The sequence below is a fragment of the Ambystoma mexicanum genome, chromosome 6p, assembly GCF_040938575.1.
Source record: "Ambystoma mexicanum isolate Mex_15411 chromosome 6p, UKY_AmexF1_1, whole genome shotgun sequence".
NCBI classification, from domain to species: Eukaryota; Metazoa; Chordata; class Amphibia; order Caudata; family Ambystomatidae; genus Ambystoma; species Ambystoma mexicanum.
This window is the reverse complement of record NC_090935.1, coordinates 783663759-783685429: the sequence shown is the minus strand read 5'-3', so window position 1 is coordinate 783685429 and position 21671 is coordinate 783663759. Positions and strand designations below refer to the sequence as shown.

The 21671-nt window shown below is 44.7% G+C and overlaps 1 protein-coding gene across 2 annotated transcripts in view; it reads left to right on the top strand.

Annotated features, from left to right (window-relative positions):
• PCSK1 (proprotein convertase subtilisin/kexin type 1) overlaps positions 1-21671 on the top strand; it is a 286141-nt gene that overhangs the window by 212902 nt on the left and 51568 nt on the right. For both annotated transcript variants that reach the window (XM_069627655.1, XM_069627654.1), the window contains exons 11-12: positions 12228-12385; positions 14012-14145. In XM_069627655.1, coding sequence (XP_069483756.1) covers positions 12228-12385; positions 14012-14145 — 292 coding nt within the window. The remainder of the gene's footprint in view (positions 1-12227; positions 12386-14011; positions 14146-21671) is intronic.

The window sequence follows — 21671 nt, the reverse complement described above, 5'->3', positions numbered from 1 at the left end:
ATCTGGGGCCGCCTTTTGATGGACTGTGGCTCCAGTAGATCAATTGTCCACAGAAAAAGTCCCGGAACACGTAAGAACGCAATGCAAGCCCACCAAGCCACAAGGCAGCAAGAGGGTCCTGTTAAATCACAAATTCACAAGGTCCTGAGACCAGTACCCCACATGAGCCACGGGGTCACAACGAGTGGGAGAAACATTATGGAAGCAAGACAAGCATGGCAATATAAATTAGAATCACAGAGGCCATGACAGTCAGACACATTTAGAAATCCATGAAGATGCAGCCATGCATCACCACTAAAACCCTGCCTGTTTCATTTTCAGTAGGAACAGCACTAGTCCAGGTGCAAAATTGATCAGAATCCCAAGTTACACCATGAATAAATATGTAACATATCAGGAACCAGAGTGTAAATGACCCTAACAAGTCTCAGATAATCCACGTGGCAGCATTCCATGGGGGCCCCAGAGAAGCACCCTACTTCAGGCGTTTCATGACACATTCATCCGGTAAGCAGCTGGGTGAAGGACGATGGGGTACGCAAGCATTTGAATTCCCATACATATATGTATATATATAATGCAGTACTTTCTAGTCACAGTGTAAGGCAATTGAAGCACACTGTATCCTGAGACTTATCCGTAAACTACAGATGCCAGCTTTAGGAAGATGAGTCATAGCACCCTATAATGGGCCAGTGATCAACCTGTACCAGTAGGAAAATGGCTGACACAGCACTGCTCTTGCATGACATTACCACAACCATCAGTAGCGGAGGCAGCTTTTGGTGCTGAGGGGACAGATAATAGGGCGCCAGTAGGAGGCTGAGGGACGCACTAAGCACGAGGAGTTAGATGAGGGGGCAGGGGCCCGGCGCGCTGCCTACCTGAACCATGACTTTGCCACTGACAACCATAGGCACCCTGCAATTGTGTACCGATGTGCAAGTTGGTGTCCTCAGGGCACAATGGATTCCCCATACCAGGGGACATCACTCAAATGCACACCACGTCCCGTCATTTTTTGAAGCGCAGAACTGCTGGCACATGTACACACAATGCGAGTGCATGTAATCATTGCGGTCACAGCCCTGGTGTAGTGGGGTGCTCGATCACTCAGAACGTTCCCCAGCAGGACCTGGAGGAGTGCGTGGCCAGGATTCACAAGGACTACAGGGACTACAAGGGTTCTTCTTCAAGAGGGGAAAGATCCAGTGGCAAAAGAGTGTTTGCAGAAATCATGCAAGGTTGGAGCGAGTGTGTCGATGTGGTCTTGGATGGTTCTGGAGGAGCAGGACGACACTTTCATAGATCGGACTTGTCTAGAACCATTGTCAGGAGTGAACATGGGGAAAGAAGAGAAAGGAGGAGAGGGAGAGGAAGCTGGAGAGGGTCCGAGAGAAGTTGAGGGAGAGGAAGAGGAGAGAGAGGACAGGATGTCTTGAGTTTAAGTGGTGAAGTACGATGCCAGTGCTGTGCAAATGGTCTGGGAGGGAACAGGAGAAGTGGAGACTGCAGCAGGATTGCCCAGCTCTGTGCAGATTCTGAATAGTTAGGCTGTGTTGTTAGAGGCCACAGAGATGAGGGCTTGGATGTAGGCTCTCTTCTTGCACAGGACAGAGAATCTGTATTGCTTTTGGAGCATGCGGCTGGCCAGTTTGTCAGAGGATGCACCGGATGCCCTCCACTTCCACTCAGCCACCCTGCATTTCCGTTTAAGGGTGGTGAGGTCGGAGTCATACCAAGAGTTGCACTTGGATGTGGGCTTCAAAGAGATCCTCATGACAGAGGCAAGGACATCAAGAGTGTTAGAGATAGAGAGATGCATGTTAGAGAGGGCTGTGTCAGAGTGTGAGTCAGCCGCAGGCATAGGAGGAGGAGAGAAAGTAGTGTTAAAAGCCTCCACTGACACCCACTTCATGGGCCGGATGGCCGAGAAGGTGGGTGGCAGTGCTGGGGTCGGCTTCACCTGGTGGACAGAGACCATCAGGTGGGAGGAGAGAAGAAAGTGGTCGGTCAAGAGAGAGGAGTAGTGAGAGGGTTAGAGAGGGGGATGTCTAAAGAGATGAGAACATCCCGGGTGTGCCCAGCAGAGTGTGTCGGGCCAGAGGGTAAAATAGAAGGAGAGATAGAGAGTCGCAGAGATTGTGAAAGAGCCCCTAGGAGGGGTTAGATGCATCCAGATGGATATTGAGGTCTCCGAGGAGCAGAAACTGAGAGGAAGAGGCAAGGAGAGAGGGGGAGAGGTTGGCCTGGTCAGAGAGGAAGAGGGAGACCTGGCCAGGTGGCCTGTAAATAGTGGCCATAGTAAGCGAGAGGCCAGGGAAGATAGAGAGCCTGCAGACCAGGCATTCAAAGGAGGAGTAGGCCTCCGTAGGAATGACAGAAGCAAGGATCCCCTCGAGGAAGATCAGAGCTGGTATTCCTTTGAATCCTGTCCAGTTTTGGGGGGCGAACAGAGCAAAGGACTGAAATCGGGAGGGAGCACACAGAGGGGGGGGGGTTAGGGACATCCAGAAGATTAAGAGATTGAGAATGGAGAGAATGAGCTGGGAGAATAAAAAGAAATCAGAGAGGAAAGAAACGGAGGAACCAGACCATGGGTACATTTAAAACAATACACAGAAAGTGGAATAGAAGACAGGATTCAAAGGGAAACCAAGAAATCAAGTTTAGAGCATTAGAAACAGAAGCACGAGGGGGAGATGGAAAAGAGTGTGGATAGCACAGTTATAGACAGAGCGTAGAGGAGCAAGACAATACGGAGGGAGACCAATGAGAAGAGCAGAGCTGTAATCAAGTTGAGAAAGAACGAGAGAAGAGATATGTATAACAGTATTTCCAAAAGCTGGTAGAGAACAAACTTTACGTATGTTAAATAGTTGATGGCTGCACGATAAGGCAGTAGCTGAGATGTGAGAGACAAAGGAAAGATTAGAGTAAATAATGATGCCAAAGTTACAAGCTGAGTCAGAAAAAGAGATACAAGAGGGGTGGAATGAAATTGGCAAAAAGGAGGGAGAAGAGAAGATGGAGGAAGATGGAATATAGAGAATTTCAGTTTTTGACAGATTAGGGCAAGGAAGCTAAGAATGCATCCAGGGTCTAACAGCTAATGAACAGTCAGATATGTTATTGTGGATAGAATCAGAATAGTTAGTAAAAGAGAGACAAATCTGAGTGTTGTCTGCATAGAAATAAGGGGAAAGACCGAAAGGCTTAATAATGTGAGCAAGTGGGGCTGTGTAAAGAGAGAAAAGAAGTGGGGCTGGACGGAAATTGAGAAACACCATGATGTAGGCAAGAGGGAGAGGAGAGGTTACCAGTGCAGGAAACAGAGAAGGAATGACCAGAGAGATAAGAACAAAACCATGATGCCAATGTTGGAAAGAGAGGACAAGAGAAGAGAGCGATCCACATTGTCCAATGTCATGGAAATATCCAACATAATAAGAATAGAAGAGAGCTTAGAGTGTTGAGCAGAGAGAAGGGGATCAATGACAGCAAGTAGAGAAGACTCTGTCAGATTTTTAAGAATAGGGAGAGTTATTGAAAAGGTGTGTGGGAGCCCCGCTGCTGAGAATGAACATGGGTCAAATACCCTGTTCTATGGAATGTATTCTACTAAGGAGGGTGTACACCACATTTTAGCTCATTGCACTATTCAGAGAGGATAAGTAGCCATTTGCATATCGGTCTTTGTCCCACCCACAAGGGCAGTCCATCACCGAAATGCTAGGCAATTCTCCTCTGAACAAGAGTACCATCAGCAACCCCAGATAATTTTTTCAGCCATGTTAGGCCTGCTCCGTGAGGTTACGCTGAGCCTCTCTAAGGCATAGTGAGACAGGATGAATTAGTGTATGCTTGAAAGATGTCGGAAAAGAGGAAGAAGAAAGAGAGAATGAAGAGTGTCGTAAGATAAGACCGTAGTGAAGAAGGGATAGGATCGAGGGGGGAAGCAGATGGATGAGGTCTGGAGATTAGCAACATCAGAGTCAGAGAGAAAGGTGAAAGAAGTAAAAGAAGTAGGGAGCAGCAAGGCAAGAAGAAGAATGAGGAAACGGTGGAAGACATAGAAGCGGGAAGAGAAGAGCACAAGCGATAAACCTTATATGTAAAGAAAGTATTGATCTCAGAAGGATCTTAGGTAGTGTAAAGTGAGGGATCAAGAGCAGGGGGTAAGTAGTTGATTAAGGGTTTGAAACTGGCACCAAGGATGAAAAGCAAGAGAGAAAATGAGATTAGAACAATAACGTTTTTTGTGCTAAGAAGAACAGAGTTGTAAGAGGAGTTCAAAGATCATAGAGCAAGAAGATCAGTAGTAAGGTTTTTTTTCTCCATTTATGTTTAATGCATCAAAGAGAGGAATGGTGAAGTAAGACATTAGGAATCACCCAGGGTTGAGGGGGTTAAAAGAACAAGCATGATGGGAGTAGTCGAGAGTCGATAGAAGACAAGAGTTGAAAGTCGCGATGACAGACTCTGGAGAATGGACAGCCAAAGCAGAACCGGAGGGGAGGCAGATTTGAAGGAGTCGATAATATTGGAAGAATTGAAGTGACAATGGTCATGATGAAGAAGAGTAGGAGCAGTACCAAGAGGATGGGAAACAATAAGGGAAAATTAAAAGTTCAGAAGGGCGTGATCAGAAAATGGAAAGGAAGATTTGGGATAGGAAAGAAGGAGGGCTAGGAGCGAAAATTAGGTCCATACATTTGAGAAGGGGGAGATGGGTATTGTTGGAGATGGTAGGAATCAAGCAGTGGGAGGAAAGAGCATGAAAGGTGAGTGGAGGAGAGATGTAAATTGCACTCCCTAAGGAGGAAGAAAAGGAGATCAAAGGGTAGAATGTAGGAAAGAAGAGCATCTAGGTCATCAAAAAATGAGGTTAGAGGTCGCGGTGGGTGGTAGATGATACAAAATGTGTTGTAGTGTAACCCTGGGGTGTTTATTACTGCCCAGTGTTCCACGTTCTGTTCAGTTGATGTGGCTTGTGACTGGGCAGATGAGGTGCCCACTTCTTTGACAATAAACCTTACTGTTCCACTTACATGCTGTGACCTCCCTTGCTTCACTGGCAATGAGGAAGAAGGAAGCGGATGACCAGCAAACCCACACTGGTGCCTGTTGTGTTGCCTCGCAGTATCCATATTGCCCAGCCAGCCATAACCACACAGGTGTGCTTTCTTCCCTCCAGCCGAGACAGCGTCTCTGATCCTCCCATGGTGAGGGTGTCCGCCAGCTCTGGTGCTAGCCCCCTCCCAGCACCTTCCCATGGACCCCTTGCAGATTTTGGGGGCCAGCACAGAGAAGACTGAAGAGAGACGAGGCACGCGCAGAGGAGAATGCGTGCAAGCAGCAACATACACAACTGTAAGCAGGGTCTGAGGAAAGGACCCATCAATGTGGCCTTGCACGGCAGCCATTTTGCAGTTGCCCAGCAACCCTTGCTTATCGGGCCTCAGAACCGGTGCCGAGAATCAGGACTAGTATGACCTGCCTCAGAGAACTTGAGGTGGTGTTTCTGCACTACATGAGGTGCTCACAGGAGTGTGCATACAGCAGCAGCTGCCTGGTGGAGGTTCCTCTATAAAAATAAAACAATATGTATTATTTTTTTCTCTGCTTACTTGCTTGGTCTGCACACAGCAGTGCACATTTGAGGAGGTACTACAAAATAAGGAAGCAAACCAACAAATAGTGCAAGGTTAGGAAATTCCATCACTATGCAGCAGAGCAATGCTAGGCCTCCACCTGCGTTTGTGGAGTCCCCTGGTGAATTGCAAGTGCTGTGGGACCACTGGGTAGATGCTTTTAAGGTCTACTTGAGGGCAACTGGTGGTACCAAATACACTGATGATGAAAAGGAGGCTGCACTTTTGAATTGTTTGGGTACTGAACGGCTAAGAGTGTTCCTACATTTACCAGCAGTCGAAGTGCACATTCCCGGTGGTGGTGACAGAGAAAGTGTGGTGAGTTACATGAGACCACATTGAAGAAACTGGAAGGGCATTTTGGGAAAAGATCAATGTTGCAGCATTATCACTTCTTCTCCAGGTCACACGGTGCCGGCGAATTGATTGACTCATATGTTACAGCCCTATGTTCCCTTATATCAACTTGCAAATTTACGGGGGTGATGGACAAATACATAAGAGACCAAGTAATGATAAAACCAGCAACACCAAGGTAATATAGAGGTTATAGATGGACTGGGATCCCCCCTTAGACAAAACGATTGAGATTGCAAGGGCCATTGAAGAATCCCGAGCCAGTGTGCAAGCGGTTACACAAAAGGAGGGGGACAGAATAGCTCAAGGGGAGTGTGTGCAAGTGGTGTTAGCAACAAGAAAAAGCAGTGGAGAGACAAAGGTTAGGGTGGCTGTAAAGGCGGATTACCACATGAGCAAAAATGCTACCGGACCATTTGGTACCAGAGGAAAACAAGGATACAGAAGGTGCCATGCAAATGCCCTGCAAATGCCCTGCCTGGAGTGTAGAATTCTGGAAGTACAATACCAAGGGGCGCTACGCCAGGATGTACAAATGGAAAGTGTAAGTGGCAATACGCAACAAAGACAAATAGTTAGGATGGTAGAGCCAGAAGGTGGTGCTGAGACTGTGGTGGGATAGTGGGCAGTGTGGTACAGGAAGATGTTATGTTAAATGTTGAAGGGGTGGCCAAGAAGGGCACGTTGGACATGTTGACTGTAAATGGGGTGCAAATGGAACTTTTTGTAGATTCTGGATCCCCATATACGATGATCTTACCAGAATAGTACGAAAAGAGTTATGGAAAGGAGGTGTCAACCCCAACCCTTATAGCCCCAGATATCAAACCCAGTGCCTATGGGCAAATACAAATTAAGGTTCTGGGATATGAGTGGCATGCATAGAGTTCAAAAGGCGCTGAACAGAAGGGAAGTTGTATGTGGTGCATAAGGGCATAAGGCTGAGAACATCCTGGGATGGGACGAGAAAACTGCCTTGGAAATAGAAATATGCCCTGGTAAGCATGTTCATGTGTTGTGTGTGGCGGATGGGGAACAATTGTCTCTGGAGGTTAGAGTATCAGCGGATTACTTGAGGAACAACTATCCCACTGTGTTTTCGGACAAGTTGGGTATGTTGCGTGGATGTTCCCATAAGATTATACTGAAGAGAGTGCCTAAGACCCACGAAGTGAGAAAGGCATTGGTGTTGGCCAGGGAAAGGCTGAAGGGTGAACTTTCCAAGCTGATGGAGGCAGGGATAATAGAGGAGATTGAGTCCTGGGAATGGTTGTCGCTGGTGGTTTTAGCATGCAAACAGGATGGGGTCTCAGGTTGTGTGTTGATCTCAGGGAGCTTAACACAAGCATCTGAGTGGATTGACATCCCCTGCTTAATAGAAATGAACTTTTGGCGACCGTAGGGCAAGCTGCATGGTTTTCTACATTCGACTTGTCCTCGGCATACCATCAAATAAATGTGCACAAAGAGTCTCATCCCCTCACATCATTTGTCACGACATTTGGAGCATACAGATTTTGTCGGATGCCATTTGGTTTGGCATCGGAATCAGCCATTTTCCAGCGGTTGATGGAAGCATTGTTTGGGGAAGTCCGTGGAGTAAGCTACTTCCAAGATTATATACTTGCGTGGGGTAAGGACCGTGTAATTCAAATCCTACAGAAAAGTGGTTTAACTGTGAAATTGGCAAAGTGTCAGGTAGGTGTTCCCAGTGTTAATTACCTAGGGCACACAATGGATGTGAATGGCATAAAACCAAGGGAAGGTTTGGTTAAGGTGATGAGGGAGGTGCCATCCCCATGAACAAGGAGCAGCTCAGGTTGTTCTTAGGAATGACAGAGTACTATGTAAATTCATTCCATTGTATGTTGAAAAGACTATGTGCATGCAGGCATTGTTGAAGAAAAACGTCAAGTTTGAGTGGTCAGAGCATTGTCAGGAAGAATGTATTCAATTGAAGAAGCATGTGGACATGGCTCCATCACTGAGTTCATCTGATCCAAAAAGTAGAACTGTGCTTACCGTAGATGCGAGCGATGTTGGTCTGGGAGTGGTGTTGGACCAGTGGCAGGGTGGCAAATTCCAATTGATTTATTTGCGTCTAGAGTTCTCAGAGATGCAGAGAGGCGATATGCTGTGATTGAGAGGGAGGCGTTAATGGCTTCTTGGGCATCTAATCCTTTCAGGACATTTTGTGGGGGATTTCGTACATGATTCGAATGGATCATAAATGCTTCACGTATGTGTTCACCACTGAGGGCATGGGTTCTGTGTCGTCCAGGATAGCTAAATTGATGGTTGATCTGCAAGAGTTTATTTTCAGGGTGGAATATATTGCTTGTTCAAGGAATGTGGTGGTGGACTGTGTATCCCTGTTGCCTGCGGTCATTCTAGATGTGGATCCGGAGTGCGAGATGAGTACCAAAGGTTGCCTGCGTTCTCCCTGCAGTTGACACAAGAGAATGGGAGAGATAGTGTGTGGAAGATCTGGAATTGGCCTGGATCAGGGAAGGTTTGCGTGTCAGGTTGGAAGGTGTGAATGTCAAAATGTCCTGAATGAGTTGACAAAGGGTTCATGGGGCATCACGAGAGGAGATAGGTTGATACCGCCTCTCAGATTAAGGTCCAGGATCAATGAGTTGGTGCACAAAGGCCATTGGGGCAGGTCTTTCACAAAAAGGAGGTTGCGAGAATCATACTGATGGCCGGGAATGGATGAGGATGTGGAGTAGGGTTGCAAAGTAGTGTGTGGCGTGTTCTGTGAGTGATAAAAAGTACGACAGTGCCAGCCGCAGCCCATTTATCCTGTTGAGATTCCGGGTGAAGAGTGGTCAAAGTTGGCACTGGATATTATGGATCCTATGGATGGTCTTGGAGGAGGATTGAGATTTGTGGTGGTCGTGGTGGATTACACCTCATGGTGGATGGAGGCTGTTGCATTGGAAACTGTGACAGCAGAGAGAATTATTGAGTTTTTGAGTAAGGTATTTGACAGGGATGGTGTGCCAGCTGGTATTGTCACATACAATGGAGTCCAGTTTGTTTCTCTCTTCATGCAGGAGTTTTTGAAGGACATGGGCATCAGGCATCACAAGACGTCTTTGTACAATCCGTCGGCCAATGGTTTGGTGGAGAGGATGAATAGGTTTGTGGAAGTGGCTATTCAATTGGCTTTTTCAAATTGTTTGAAGTGGAGTGTTGTAGTATTGGAAGCATTGACAGCTTATAGATGTACAATGTCTTCTTTCAGAGGTCATTCACTGTTTGAACTCATGAGAGGCAGGAAGGCTGGTTCAAGTTTGAGGACGGTTGCACTTGGGGGAAGAGTGAATATATCAGATGTGTTGGTGAGGGTGCGTACGTGGAAGGAGAGAGCTAGGTTACAGCAATTGTGAAGGAAACCTGTTGGTGTAAAGGTGGGTGATTGTGTGCATGTGAAGAACCCAAGGTTTGTACTCAAAGGTGGGAGCATGTAAATGTCACTGCAGACGCTTGAGAAGGTGGATGCTGGGTACGTGGTCCTGGATGATGGGTGGTGGTGGAACAAGAAGAAGATTGTGGTTGTAAAAGGTGCACCTAAAGTGTCGGTGCCGAGAGACTCGAGTGATTTCGCTTTGGGGCCCAGTTCAAGGTCCAGTTCGAATGGATTAGAGGGTTTTACAAGTGTGTTAGGGTGCGTGTGAGGGGGAAGATGTGGGTGGTGTGGAGGTTGTGATGGCTGAGGAAGAATGCGAGAGCAGAGGAGATGGTGAAGGGGAGCCTGTTATCAGGTCGGGAAAGAGATCTGCTTTTGACGGCAGGGTTCCGAGAATTAGGCTGCCTGCGGTCAAATTGAGAGACTATGTTTGGCGGGGTTTGGAAAAGTGATGTTGGTAATATGTCATTTATTGCACGCTGGGCTCATTGTTGCTTTTCCATTGTTCCATGCTGCAGTGTTTTGATATTTTGTTTTGTTCCAGTTCCTTTTTCCTCCCCTATATATTGTGCATTATTAACGGGGGAGAAGTGTTGCAATGGAACCCTGGGACCCTGGGGTGTTAATTCCTGCACAGGGTCCCACCTTCTTTTCAGTTGATGTGGCTTGTGGCTGGGTGGATGAGGTGTCAGCTTCTTTGACAATAAACCTTCCTGTTCCACTTACCTGCTGTGGCCTCCCTTGCTTCAAAATGCAAAAGGAGATGGATGAGTAAAATGCTATTCAAATGAGAAAAAAGATAATACAGGACATACAGGGGGAAAAGGGGTAAAGGACGGGTGGAAAAGACCAGTGCCTCCTCCTTCCCCATTTAACCGAGGGGTCAGGGAGGAAGCAGACGATGAAGAGGTAAGAGCTGCAGGGGTAGTGGTATCAGATGGAAGAAACCATGTTTCTCTAAGACACAGCAAGTGAAGATTAAGGTTAAAAAAGTGCCAAAGAGCATGTGCTATTTATTACAAACTGATTATTTTAATTTTAATTTTATTTGCATTTATTGGTCATTAGAAATGCACACTATACAGCAAAACTGTGTTTCAAGGCGCATCAAGACAAGAAGGGGGTCGGAAAGAGGGCGAGGGGTACAAAATAAAAACAGAAACGTTCTTAAAAGTGTCGTGAAACATTTGGAACGTGCAAGTGCTACAGCAATAAGTGTTCAGTAGGTCAATGGAGTAAGAAGGAGGAGTAGAGGAACACGGAACACATCTAAGGTTGTTGATTTTGTGACTGTGATAAGGAAGGACAGGAAACAACAGAGGTGCGAGACGTGACAAGAGCAGCAATATTCAAATGAGATGGCTAGAAATGAAAGAATAATGATGGCAAAGAGAAACGAGTGATTCAAGATGGGTCTTGCAAGCTGCGGGATGGTAATGAAAGCAGTGGTGGTCTGATAATGACACAGGCCGCAGGTAAAGTTGATATGATAAAATAGTAAGAGACAGGAGCGAGAGCGCTTCAGGCCCGAACAGGGTTATTAAGGACCAAGAAAGTGCCCTGAGGTAGATGCCCTTTGATAGGACGCCGTAGGGCTGAGAAACAAATAAAAGAGAAGGGTGACCCAGAGACACGTGATCCCTCACATGACCCTCCTGCACAGCCAGGTGGGCAGAGTGGTGATGCAGTTTGGGGATGCGGAAGTGAGGCGGCTGAGAGGCGGTACAATTCAGGGAGGCAGCGCCTCAGTTCCAGGTGGAGCTGCAGAAGGACCGGCAGTCAGACAGCAGCTGGCAGGGAAACAAATGTATCTTAAACGGATTTCTAGATTGTAAAAATGTATTATGGTTTGTGTTATGTGTATGTCGAGATTATTGCTGTAGAAATGAAATGTTAGGTTGAGTGTTGTATTGGAAACCTGTTTGTTGACCATTTAAATCCTAGAATACTTCTTAAAGGCAGTGTGTCAGATCATATAAAAATACCACGCGTCCAAATGTTATAGTTTGAACTGAAACTTGCTAAAGCTTATTCTCTTTTGAAAATGTGAGATCAATGTAATAATGACAGTATTGCATACACACACACACACACACACACACATATAATGGCACGTCCATGCACAATCATATACACACACACACACACACACACACACATACACATATAATGCACGTTCATGCACCATCATATATGCACAGACACACACATACAGAAATATAATGGCACGTTCATGCAGACACACACCTGAATTATTTTCCTATTTCTGGTGTATCTCCTTAGCCATTGCTATCATTAGAGTCTTCTTGTATTCAATCTTGTCTATCTGTAGTTTAAGCAAAGGAGTGTAAACTGCCTCATTGCCATGCACCATGCAGATTGTTTTTATGCATTTATTTATAGACAAGTTAAACATTGTGTTCCTTTTTGGAACATTGAATCTCTTACAAAGACTAGGCAGTCACGCGGGCAGACATCTGCCTTCGATGATTTTAACGAGATAATGTGGCACTGTGACAGATCACTCATGAACAATTGATGCCCACCAGAGAGTGTGCCACATAATAGGGATGCTTCAAGGATTATATGGAATAATTTAGAGACATTCAGCTTTTACTAAAAGAGGCACGATGACTATGGCTCCTTACGCCCCCGTACTGTTTGACGAAATCATGCTGCTTTGAGTTTGCCAACAATGTATCTTGCAGTCCCCAGGGTCCCACACAAAACACGATGATCAGCCACCATGGGCGCTAAAAACAGAGACTCCAATTGAAATGTCAATGTGATTCTTGCAGGTCTTTGCGATCCGAAGGGGAGCTGAGCATTGAAATCCCCACAAAGGCCTGCGAGGGCCAGGTTAATCATATCACGTCTTTGGAGCATGTTCAGTTTGAGGCAACGATTGAATATTCACGCAGAGGAGACCTCCACCTTACCCTCACCTCTCCGTCAGGTACAGTATGGAATTGCACCATTTAACCTTGAGGCAAAAGCATCCATCTCTCGTGTATTCCACTGTAATTGGCAAATGTGATTTATTAATCAAACACAGTATATTTGCATGGAGCATGAAAGTGGAATGATATGGGATGAGTTTTTATTAATCAAAACGAGTGCACAATTTCTCCTCGCTTGTAGGTTTTGGGTTCGAACATGCAGCATCATTATTTTTACATAGTGGGTCTATCTGCTGGGAAACCGTTCCTATTTTCTCAGGTTAGGGGTTGGCTGTCATCTGACTAAAGGATCTTCCTGATAGGCTATGCCGAGGCTTTGGATCGAATCAACAGACCATCGTGTATCCTATGTACTTCTCATCCCAGCAGTCTCATTTGTATTCAGATTTGACATGAGTCACACCGCTCGTTTCATATTCCAAATGAAATTCCCCCACCTGCCCTGATGTGAAATAGGTGCAAACAAGTTTAGAAACCCATTACCGCCCGAATTTGCGCTATTTGCTGTTAACTTTGTTGCAAACGTATGGGGTTCCTCACACAACTTTTAGTGGTGTTGCCAGGGAGGACATTGTTTTGCAGGTCCACGACAAAAGTCATAAATTAACCATTCTACAGTCATGATGCAATGTGTTGTGTTACTTCCAGGTTAGCACGATGGTAATACCTTCACCCTCCACTCGCCACCCTACCTGAGACTGGGTGATCTGACCCCCACTGTTTCCTCTCTTGGTTGCTTGTAAACCCCTTGCTGACAAATTGCCCACTTTCCTCCTCCCCTGTTAGCACCCCACTCCCATGTTTCTCTGCTCCCTCACAATTTTTCCCCCAATGATTGCAAAGCACTCCGTTGCTCCTCGAAGCTATGTCCACGCTGAATAAATACCCCAATAATAATTAATAATAGTAATAATAATAATAATGCCTAAAGCTCAGCCAATCAGAATGCTGACAATTGGGTCAACATCTTCAGTCGATAACAACATGTGGCATATTGTGACATTACTTGCGGTGTCAACAGCAAGATACTAATAATGGCCTTCGGCAATGTCAGGGGTCAGAACAGTCCCATAGGGGAGGGACAGTGCTGGGAGGTCTGTGAGCTGGGACTTGTATTGGCATCCAAGGGAGAAAGAGCAAGCAGGGCAGGCTGTATTTGCTGTTCCTTCCATTTAACAGCCTATTTCTGTGAGATTTGATCTCACGCTACTAATACCTCATCTCCCATAAGGCTCTGACACCTGTCCATGCGTTTGTGGAGAGAGACCTGTGAATTGTGTGGGGGTATGTAATACTGTCAGTGCCATGCATTGGAGAGTGAGCACACAGTGCAGGAAGAGCACACACGCACACACACTCGCCCTCACGTGCACACACACACCTTTTAACTCGGCATCAGTGGTAACATGCACAGTCTCGCTGGGGAGTATCCTTGGCCTTTTCCTATTTCAAATAAACGTACTATTAACATTAATGGTGGTTTAATATAGACATTATGTACACCAATTTCCGCAGACATATAATTTGTCTACTCAAATGTATAATTATTTTAATTGTGTACAGAAAACAGTGCTTTGTTTGCATGACTTTCAGCTGTATTCCTCTTTGTTCATTCAATTCAGGGACCAAAACAGTCCTCCTGGCAGAAAGAGAGCGGGACATCTCCTCCAATGGCTTCAAAAACTGGGACTTCATGTCTGTTCACACCTGGGGAGAAAATCCAGCAGGATCCTGGGTCCTCAAAATCAGCGATATGGTACGTTAAATTTATGGCGTGCATTGTCTAATCTCTACAATGCTTACCATCAGGATGAGTGACAGCATATTGACTATGGCACCTTTGTCCAGACTAAACAAAAGTTGCAACCCAGATGGTGGAAAAGGTTACTGGTTACATTTCTGAACTCCCATTAACTGTTATCTCGGCAGACCGGAGACAGGTGGGCAGCCGAACGCTTCCATCTATCAAACAAACATATTGAACTGTGTTGTATTTTTTGAATGCATCATGTATTATCGTCTATAATATTGAATTAAGAACAGTGTTTCTGTATTTAGTTGCACAATTGTATATGCTCAAGTATTTAGTAACTCTCAAAAAGAGTGTATTGCTCATGGCTGTGTACATGGCTGTGTACAACAAGTCGGCTTCTATGTGCAAACAGTTCCAGGTCACATGGCCAGAATACACATTTATGGAAAGTGTTCTCACAGAATCTGTTGGTAGAAATAAAGTAACCCCTGCTGGAAATTTCAATTTATTGACAGACCACCAGACTAATGCCTTATTTATTACCTGTGGGAGTGGCACCAGCCAAATCAGGTGGCCAGGAACGAGGACCTAATCAAAAGTAACAGCCCACATTGCATCCTAGCCACTGGTGCGTCTCCTGTTGCTGTAACCCTCCACCGCCTTAAGCCGTGTCGTTTCCACTTATGTATTGCTGCAATCTGCTCTTGCACCACCACCCTAACTCTTCACCCTGAACTGCAGCATTGTAATGGAAATAGTGAAAGGACTCACGTCCAGCATTCTTGACTATTTTGGGCTGCCATTTTTGTTTGTAGTGTTTTTTAAGGGAAATCGGCATTTGCTGTGCACACAAAGGTAATGTCCAATAAAAAAGGCTATTAGTACCCCAGTTTCTTATCCAGGGTGCTGATAGTATTAATGGCCACTCATGTAGGCGTTGCTGGCCGGTAATGGCCCTAAACTCTCATTAAAGGAAGGGTATGGGGCCGTTAACAGACGCCACGGCTCCCAAGAGCTGCTATTGCCACTACAGTATAGTATTTTGTATTCAACTCAGCACGCCCAAAGCTACTTGAATGATGTGTGTGGTCTTATTTATAATATGCAATATTTTTAATTAGATTTTTCAGATACATGTGGAGATTACAGCACCGATTTTTTAAGGCGTGTGTTCTGTCCACTCCCTTATTGTATTTAGTTCGAGCTCCTACCATCAAAAATAAAAAAAACTTATTAGCAAAGTATTGAACTAAGAGGTCAAAATCCAACTCCAGCAGAATACGGTTTACCACTCCACATTGTAAGACTACTATACAGTATCCTTGACACTTAAACTGCATCAATTTTATGGAGCTTTTCTCAACTTGGATGCACAATAATTTGAGTCCTGCCCACGGCATCGTTGGCGCTGATACCAATCAATCCTTCGGATTTCTGAAGAACTTAAATTCCTAAAAAGAAAAATACAAATTAAAAAAGCGCAGACATATATCGCCCTCTTTTACAGGTTCAATTCCAGTATGCCTACTTGGGACTAATGTAGTTTATGCTAGTGTTTTGTGCACGCAGGGGTTTTCTCATAATCCAGGGATCCCCAGGATTGTCCACATTACAGTCGACAGCAAATCAAATCACCAGCTTTGTCGATCGTTTTGAAGCTTTCGGACCACAAACCTGAAGAAGAAGCACTGTGTGTTACCCGCCCATGTGCCTTACAAAGTGAGTGCTTTTCTGAAGAGAGAACTAGTCGAGTCAAGTCAACGGTAGCATCGGGTGGGTATTGATGTGTCTTGGCAGTCATCAAAACCGTGTAACTTGACCTTTCCAGGTTTGGTGGCGAGCCATGGGACACACATGCCTGTTCGAGAGCGCAGCACTTTGTAGGCCCGAGTAGGAGATACTCGGTGCTGTAGTGCCACAGACATCCTCTTATCAGAAGATTGTCAGATTTGCCAACGCTAGGTTAGAGGTGTCTGTGGTGAGCCTGGAGCTGAATAATCGGGATTTTATGTGCAAATTCATGTGGAACTAAATCCATTGCTAAGTGACGTCATAGTTTCTTTTATTATTAAATTTAATAGTACTCAATTTATCTTCCTCTGATGGATTATGGGCCCTGAGGGGATTCGAAAGGGTAGCTGCAGTAACTCAAATATCAGAGGCAAGTGCTTAGCTCACTGAGCATTTTCACTGACTACAGTGGCATACCCATCTACCAGGTAAAGTACTGGACTATGCAATTTAGTATCGTTGGCAAATAATTGCATCAGCAGCTTCAGCCAAGATCATTTGGAAATTTCAGTTAAATAATAATATCCGAGCCAGTAGGCCAGATCGAGTGGTAACGGCTCAGGCCCTAAGGTTGCGAGGGCTTTAACGATGGGTAACTGTGTCATTAGTACCAATCTGGCCTGCCGGTGAGAGTATTATTGTTATTAGCACCCCAGGTATTTAATACTGGTTGCTGATAGCAATATATTCGTTTGAATAAAGGGATTGTGCGTTTGTGGCATCCCGTTCATTCAAACTAAGCCTCAGATAAGATGGCCACCGTGGAAATTGAAGTAGAGCTCCATGTAGAGTCCCTATTCCAATTCCATGGCAGCATGGGATGTGTAAGCATGGTCGTGGTAGCACAGCGGCCAGCCAAATCAGTTGAGTGGTGTAGTACAGGGGTGGGAGGAACAGAGAATTGAGGGAGGTGGGGGAAGATGGCAGTGTGGGTGCGAGCAGCCTCCAGGTTGCTTGGGACGTGGGCTTGGATCATGGGATTCATCCTGTGATTCTACCAACCTGATTGGCTGCTGAATCCATCCCATTTGCTAATATGATTTTCAAGCTCTGCATGAAGCCTGCTTCAACTTGAACATAATTTTACTTTTCAAAATGATATTTTACAAGCGCCACTGCCAATCCATCTTCCTTCACATTAACCTGAGCACCATTGTCAAGCGTCCGGTTCTCACACGACATCAGGCAAGGCATGCACCGGTTATGCCATTAAGCACGAGCAGCACACAGTTCCTAGACAATCCATCCAAAACCCATCTGAGCACCAGGAACATGTGCTCTAGCACCTTGAAGCATCTCTTGTGCTAGATGGAATTACCATAAAGATCTCAGACCAAATAACCGGACAGACTCAAAGGAATATGGCAAAGCACTACTTGATCCTCAGGTTATTAAAGCATGGTCAACTGGCAAACATCAGACTGATGCTTGCACACTTACAGACAAACTTCATTACACAGGGGTCTTATACCCCAATATTTGTCAACTATGACATCATCCTACGTGGCAAACCATAAAACCTATTAGCGGGAGGGATTGGTGATTGGTTAGGGAAATATATCTACGATATATGGGTTAGTACTTCATTGGCTGTCTCTTATCTGTAAAACAACCCTCAAACTACATCTAAATACATATAATACTGATTATATTGAATAAAATGCCAGTGGATTGGTTTCTGCACCATTGTATAGCAGGTTGCCCCCTAGACCCACTGATTGGTTGGCATTCTCAGCCAACCGTAGACTTTCGACTCGGCTAGCAGTATTTAAGGAAATGGAAACCCAGGTGCTTGGATCACGTCAGATTACTCCCTACTTTCTCAATTAGTCCATCATCACTCACCAGTCCACCCATGAGCCAAAGTTTCCCATCTGTAGTTGACCTTGTTGGCTGTTCTCTCTTCTAGGACATTCAAGGGATTGAAAGCAGATCACTATCTTCATTCGAGGCTTAATGAATAGCCCTTGTTTTTTACTTATGAGTCACATGTGAAGAGACCACAAATTTGTCAATATCAGCCTCTTATTTACTACTATGTGATTTCATTATACTGGTTGTTATTGCTCCTCTTGGCCTCTAGAGACTTGTTCACTGTAACTTGTATAGACGTTATACCTTTTTAAATGTCCAATGCTTGGCTCTTGCAGATGATTTCTTCTCTTTTAATCTTAGTGAAATATGTTTTACGTCCACATCGCTCTGCCTCCCATTGTGCTTTGCAGCTATTCCTTAAAAATAGCATCTTTGATCCCAAACCAACATTGACTCCTCTTTGTTTTGCACACAAATATGTTCTTCCAGCATCTAGTGACTGTGCAACTCTAGTGGCTTCTGAGGTAGTTCAATTGAATTTTTTCCAACTATTGTCATCCTTGCCACAATATATATTCATCTATAGCAAGCTTCTATGTATCCTTTCTACTTTGCGTTACTGCGTATTCACATTTATTGGTCAACAAATTGCTTTGACTTCTTTTGCATTCATGATTACGTTATCGTTTTCGTACATGTTTCTCTTATCGCTTCAGGTACATCATCACTCTTAAGTATTTTCATATTGTTTCAGCATGGCTTCGTATATCTTCTCCATGACATCACTCTGCCCTCATCAGATCTCACTCAGTGCTCCATGATGTCCAATGGTGCATGCTGATATCCTTCCATATGGCCTCCTTCCACACTTTCAGTGCAAGGTTACGATCGATACGGCTGTCTGAGTGCATACCGTCTCTCATACACTTGATAAGGAATAGGCATAAGACATGGGGTCTCACACAGGGCCTTTCTAATGCTGTTCCAGTATGACAGTGGTGAGGCGGCAGGAGTTAGGGAAAATGTGCCCACCTGCTCCTCTACAAAAAATTGGCAGACCGGGATCTCAGGAGCACAATGAGTGGGGCCCAAGACTACTGTCAGGTAGATTCCCCTCGTCCTCCCAAACATGGATGCTCACACTGTGAGAGATATGATGCAGACCGTTCAGTCATTCAGTGAAGTGAACTGTCCACTAACCCTCTCAGAGTCTCGTGCTGGCCTCAGATTCCAGACTTAATCTTATCTTTAGGCAGGTAATGTTCACTGAATGTTCTCCCTTCAATCTTGCCATGCTTCTTTGTTACCAATTCTGTAGCCATTGGGTGCTTAGTCAGAGAGAGTTTGGGCCACACAAAAATGGCAGTGCTGCAATGGTTCAGGCACTTCACTTGCAAGAAAGGCTTTCAAAGGATATAACCATGATAAAGGGCACACATTTTTCTGAGTTTACTCACCCCATACAAGATGATAAAACGCATGTTTTTGGAATAATATCTTCAGCCAACTCAATAAACCAGTAAACATCCTTGTGAATCTTTGCACAGAGCCAGGGCTTTCAGCGTGTTCAAAATGGGGTGGTGCCACCAATCAGCTCACACACGCTCCTAGAAACAGTGCATAGTGCAGTAGTTGATAGGACTCTTACAGTTCTGTTCTTTGCACCCAGAATGACAGATGTTAGGATGGGACACCAGAAGTAATGTTGGTCCTTCCAAGGTGAAGTTTACTTCTGTATTGCAGGTCAAGAATCATCTTTCTATCTTCACCGTGGCAACACTAGTGGTGGGGTAGTTTTCGGTTAGAGATTGATATTTATATGTGATATGTTACTGGTCAGATGTGTATTTCACTGCAATATGCCACTGATGTTTCTTAAAAGATGCAGACTGATTTGTATCCTGCATAGAGAGGTTTGACTGCAGAGGCCCCCAACATTCTATATTGCTTTACCTCTCGTAGGAGGGTAGAATTGTTAGGTATTGGATCTGAAAGACAGGATTGTTCTTTGGTGCTTCTGGCAGAAGGAGTAGCCAAACCATTGCAGAACTGATATGGGAGGCCTGCTTCGCGCCCTGGAACTTTACGCCTGACTTTCAAATCAAAGAAGCCAGTGACGCATCCTTCCAGGGTGTGGTGTGCTCCTCCTTCACAGTTGGGCCTATCTTAGATCCGGGAAAGAGCTCCTACAATGAAATCATAATCAAGTATGTTGAAGCTTTTAAGTTTACCACCAAAATAGCAGAGTTGAGTTACTTAAGTAAATGTCTGAACATGAGACCTCTTCTAAACTTGGGAGTTTCACTCCCTGCTTGGGTTAGGAAGGAATGGTTTACTCTTGAAATGAGTGCTTCTTCCATCTTGCTTGTCGAAGGAGAGGAATCCTTTGATCGTTGTATCTTGATTCAGTTGCTTTGCAGTTCCTTGTTGAACGTTACTTATCTTACAGAGATAGCAGCGTTTGAACTCATTGGAACTTGGATAATAGAGTAGAAAACATGACATCAGAGACACTATGGGCCATTTTAGAAAATCGTAAATTTACTAGAGGACAACAATGAATCTTTAAACGCACGACCCTTCTGTGCAATTTTCAACATTTTCAAAAACCGATTGGAAATGGCAAGAGTAAAACACACGTCTCATAATTTTTCACTCATTTTTTAAAATGTTTAAATGTCTTCCGAAATGCACACTTGCGGGCATTATTTGCAATGGATTCCTGTGAAATCTATTGGCCGTCAGCGGGTGGAAAAGTCAGGCTGTCTCCCTAGGAATCCCTTGTATTACTGACGACATGAAAACCACGTGCTGCTTGCTGGTAATGACATAGATTTGCACGGCAGATCAGTAAAGTGAGAGGGCATGCTAAGTCCACTCTGCCCTACCAATACACCTGGCAAAGCTTCTAACATCCCCATGATCATAAAATGTGGCTGGAAAAGTGGTGGTAACCATTACTACCCTTGTCCCTCCATTTATTTCTGATCCGGGGGTTTAGAAAAAGGCCTCCACTGGGTCTAATTGTATCTTTTTCTGGACTGTTTCCTGGTTTACATGTGCATTTTTTGTAAGAGCTGATGTTCAAGTCCCCCTTTTTCAACTGTTTGTTTTTGAGGCTATGGGTCTTGTGGAAGGGCTTCTTGGTAGACTTAGCTCCTCATGTCACTTATTATTACCCCTTCATGTCCTCTAATGCCTACCTTCAAGCCAGAGAGTCCAATTGATAGAGTCTCAGCCGTCAAGAGGAGGATTATTTCTGACACAGAGTCTCCCATTTAACAGGGAGAGTTTATTCTACTACAAAATGTCCATCTTAAAGGGGGAGCATTTACTCTGCACAATCTCCTCCTTTAAGGAAAACAATATATATATATATATATATATATATATATATATATATATATATATATATATATATAAATATATACATATATATATTATTTTTAATCTTTTAAATCATAGCACAACCATGGATACTACAAAGATCGCCACTGTGCGGAAAGCTACACCCCTGCACGCCCACTCAGATCTGCAAACTGCCACCTAGTCAAAGTCCCCAGCTTTAGACGCAAATCCGCTGGAGGCTCCAGCTTCCCTGTCGTGCCGGCCAAACTATGGAACAACCTCCCCATTGACTGGAGAAAGGATCCTTCATACTGGACATTCAGAAAAAGCCTAAAGACCTGGCCATTCACTTAAAGCACCACGCTCCTAGACTCAGTGATTCACAAACTTTGTCTTAGTGTACTGAAACTATTATACTTGACTTTGCTTGTACTAAAATCTCTCCCATCTCCTCTTCTTCTGCTGTTTCTTTCTCCTGACCTATCTATGTAACGAGAACCCAGATACCGAAGAGTTTAGCGCGCTGTAACGAATGCAAACATAAATAAATAAATAAAGAGGACACACAAACAAAT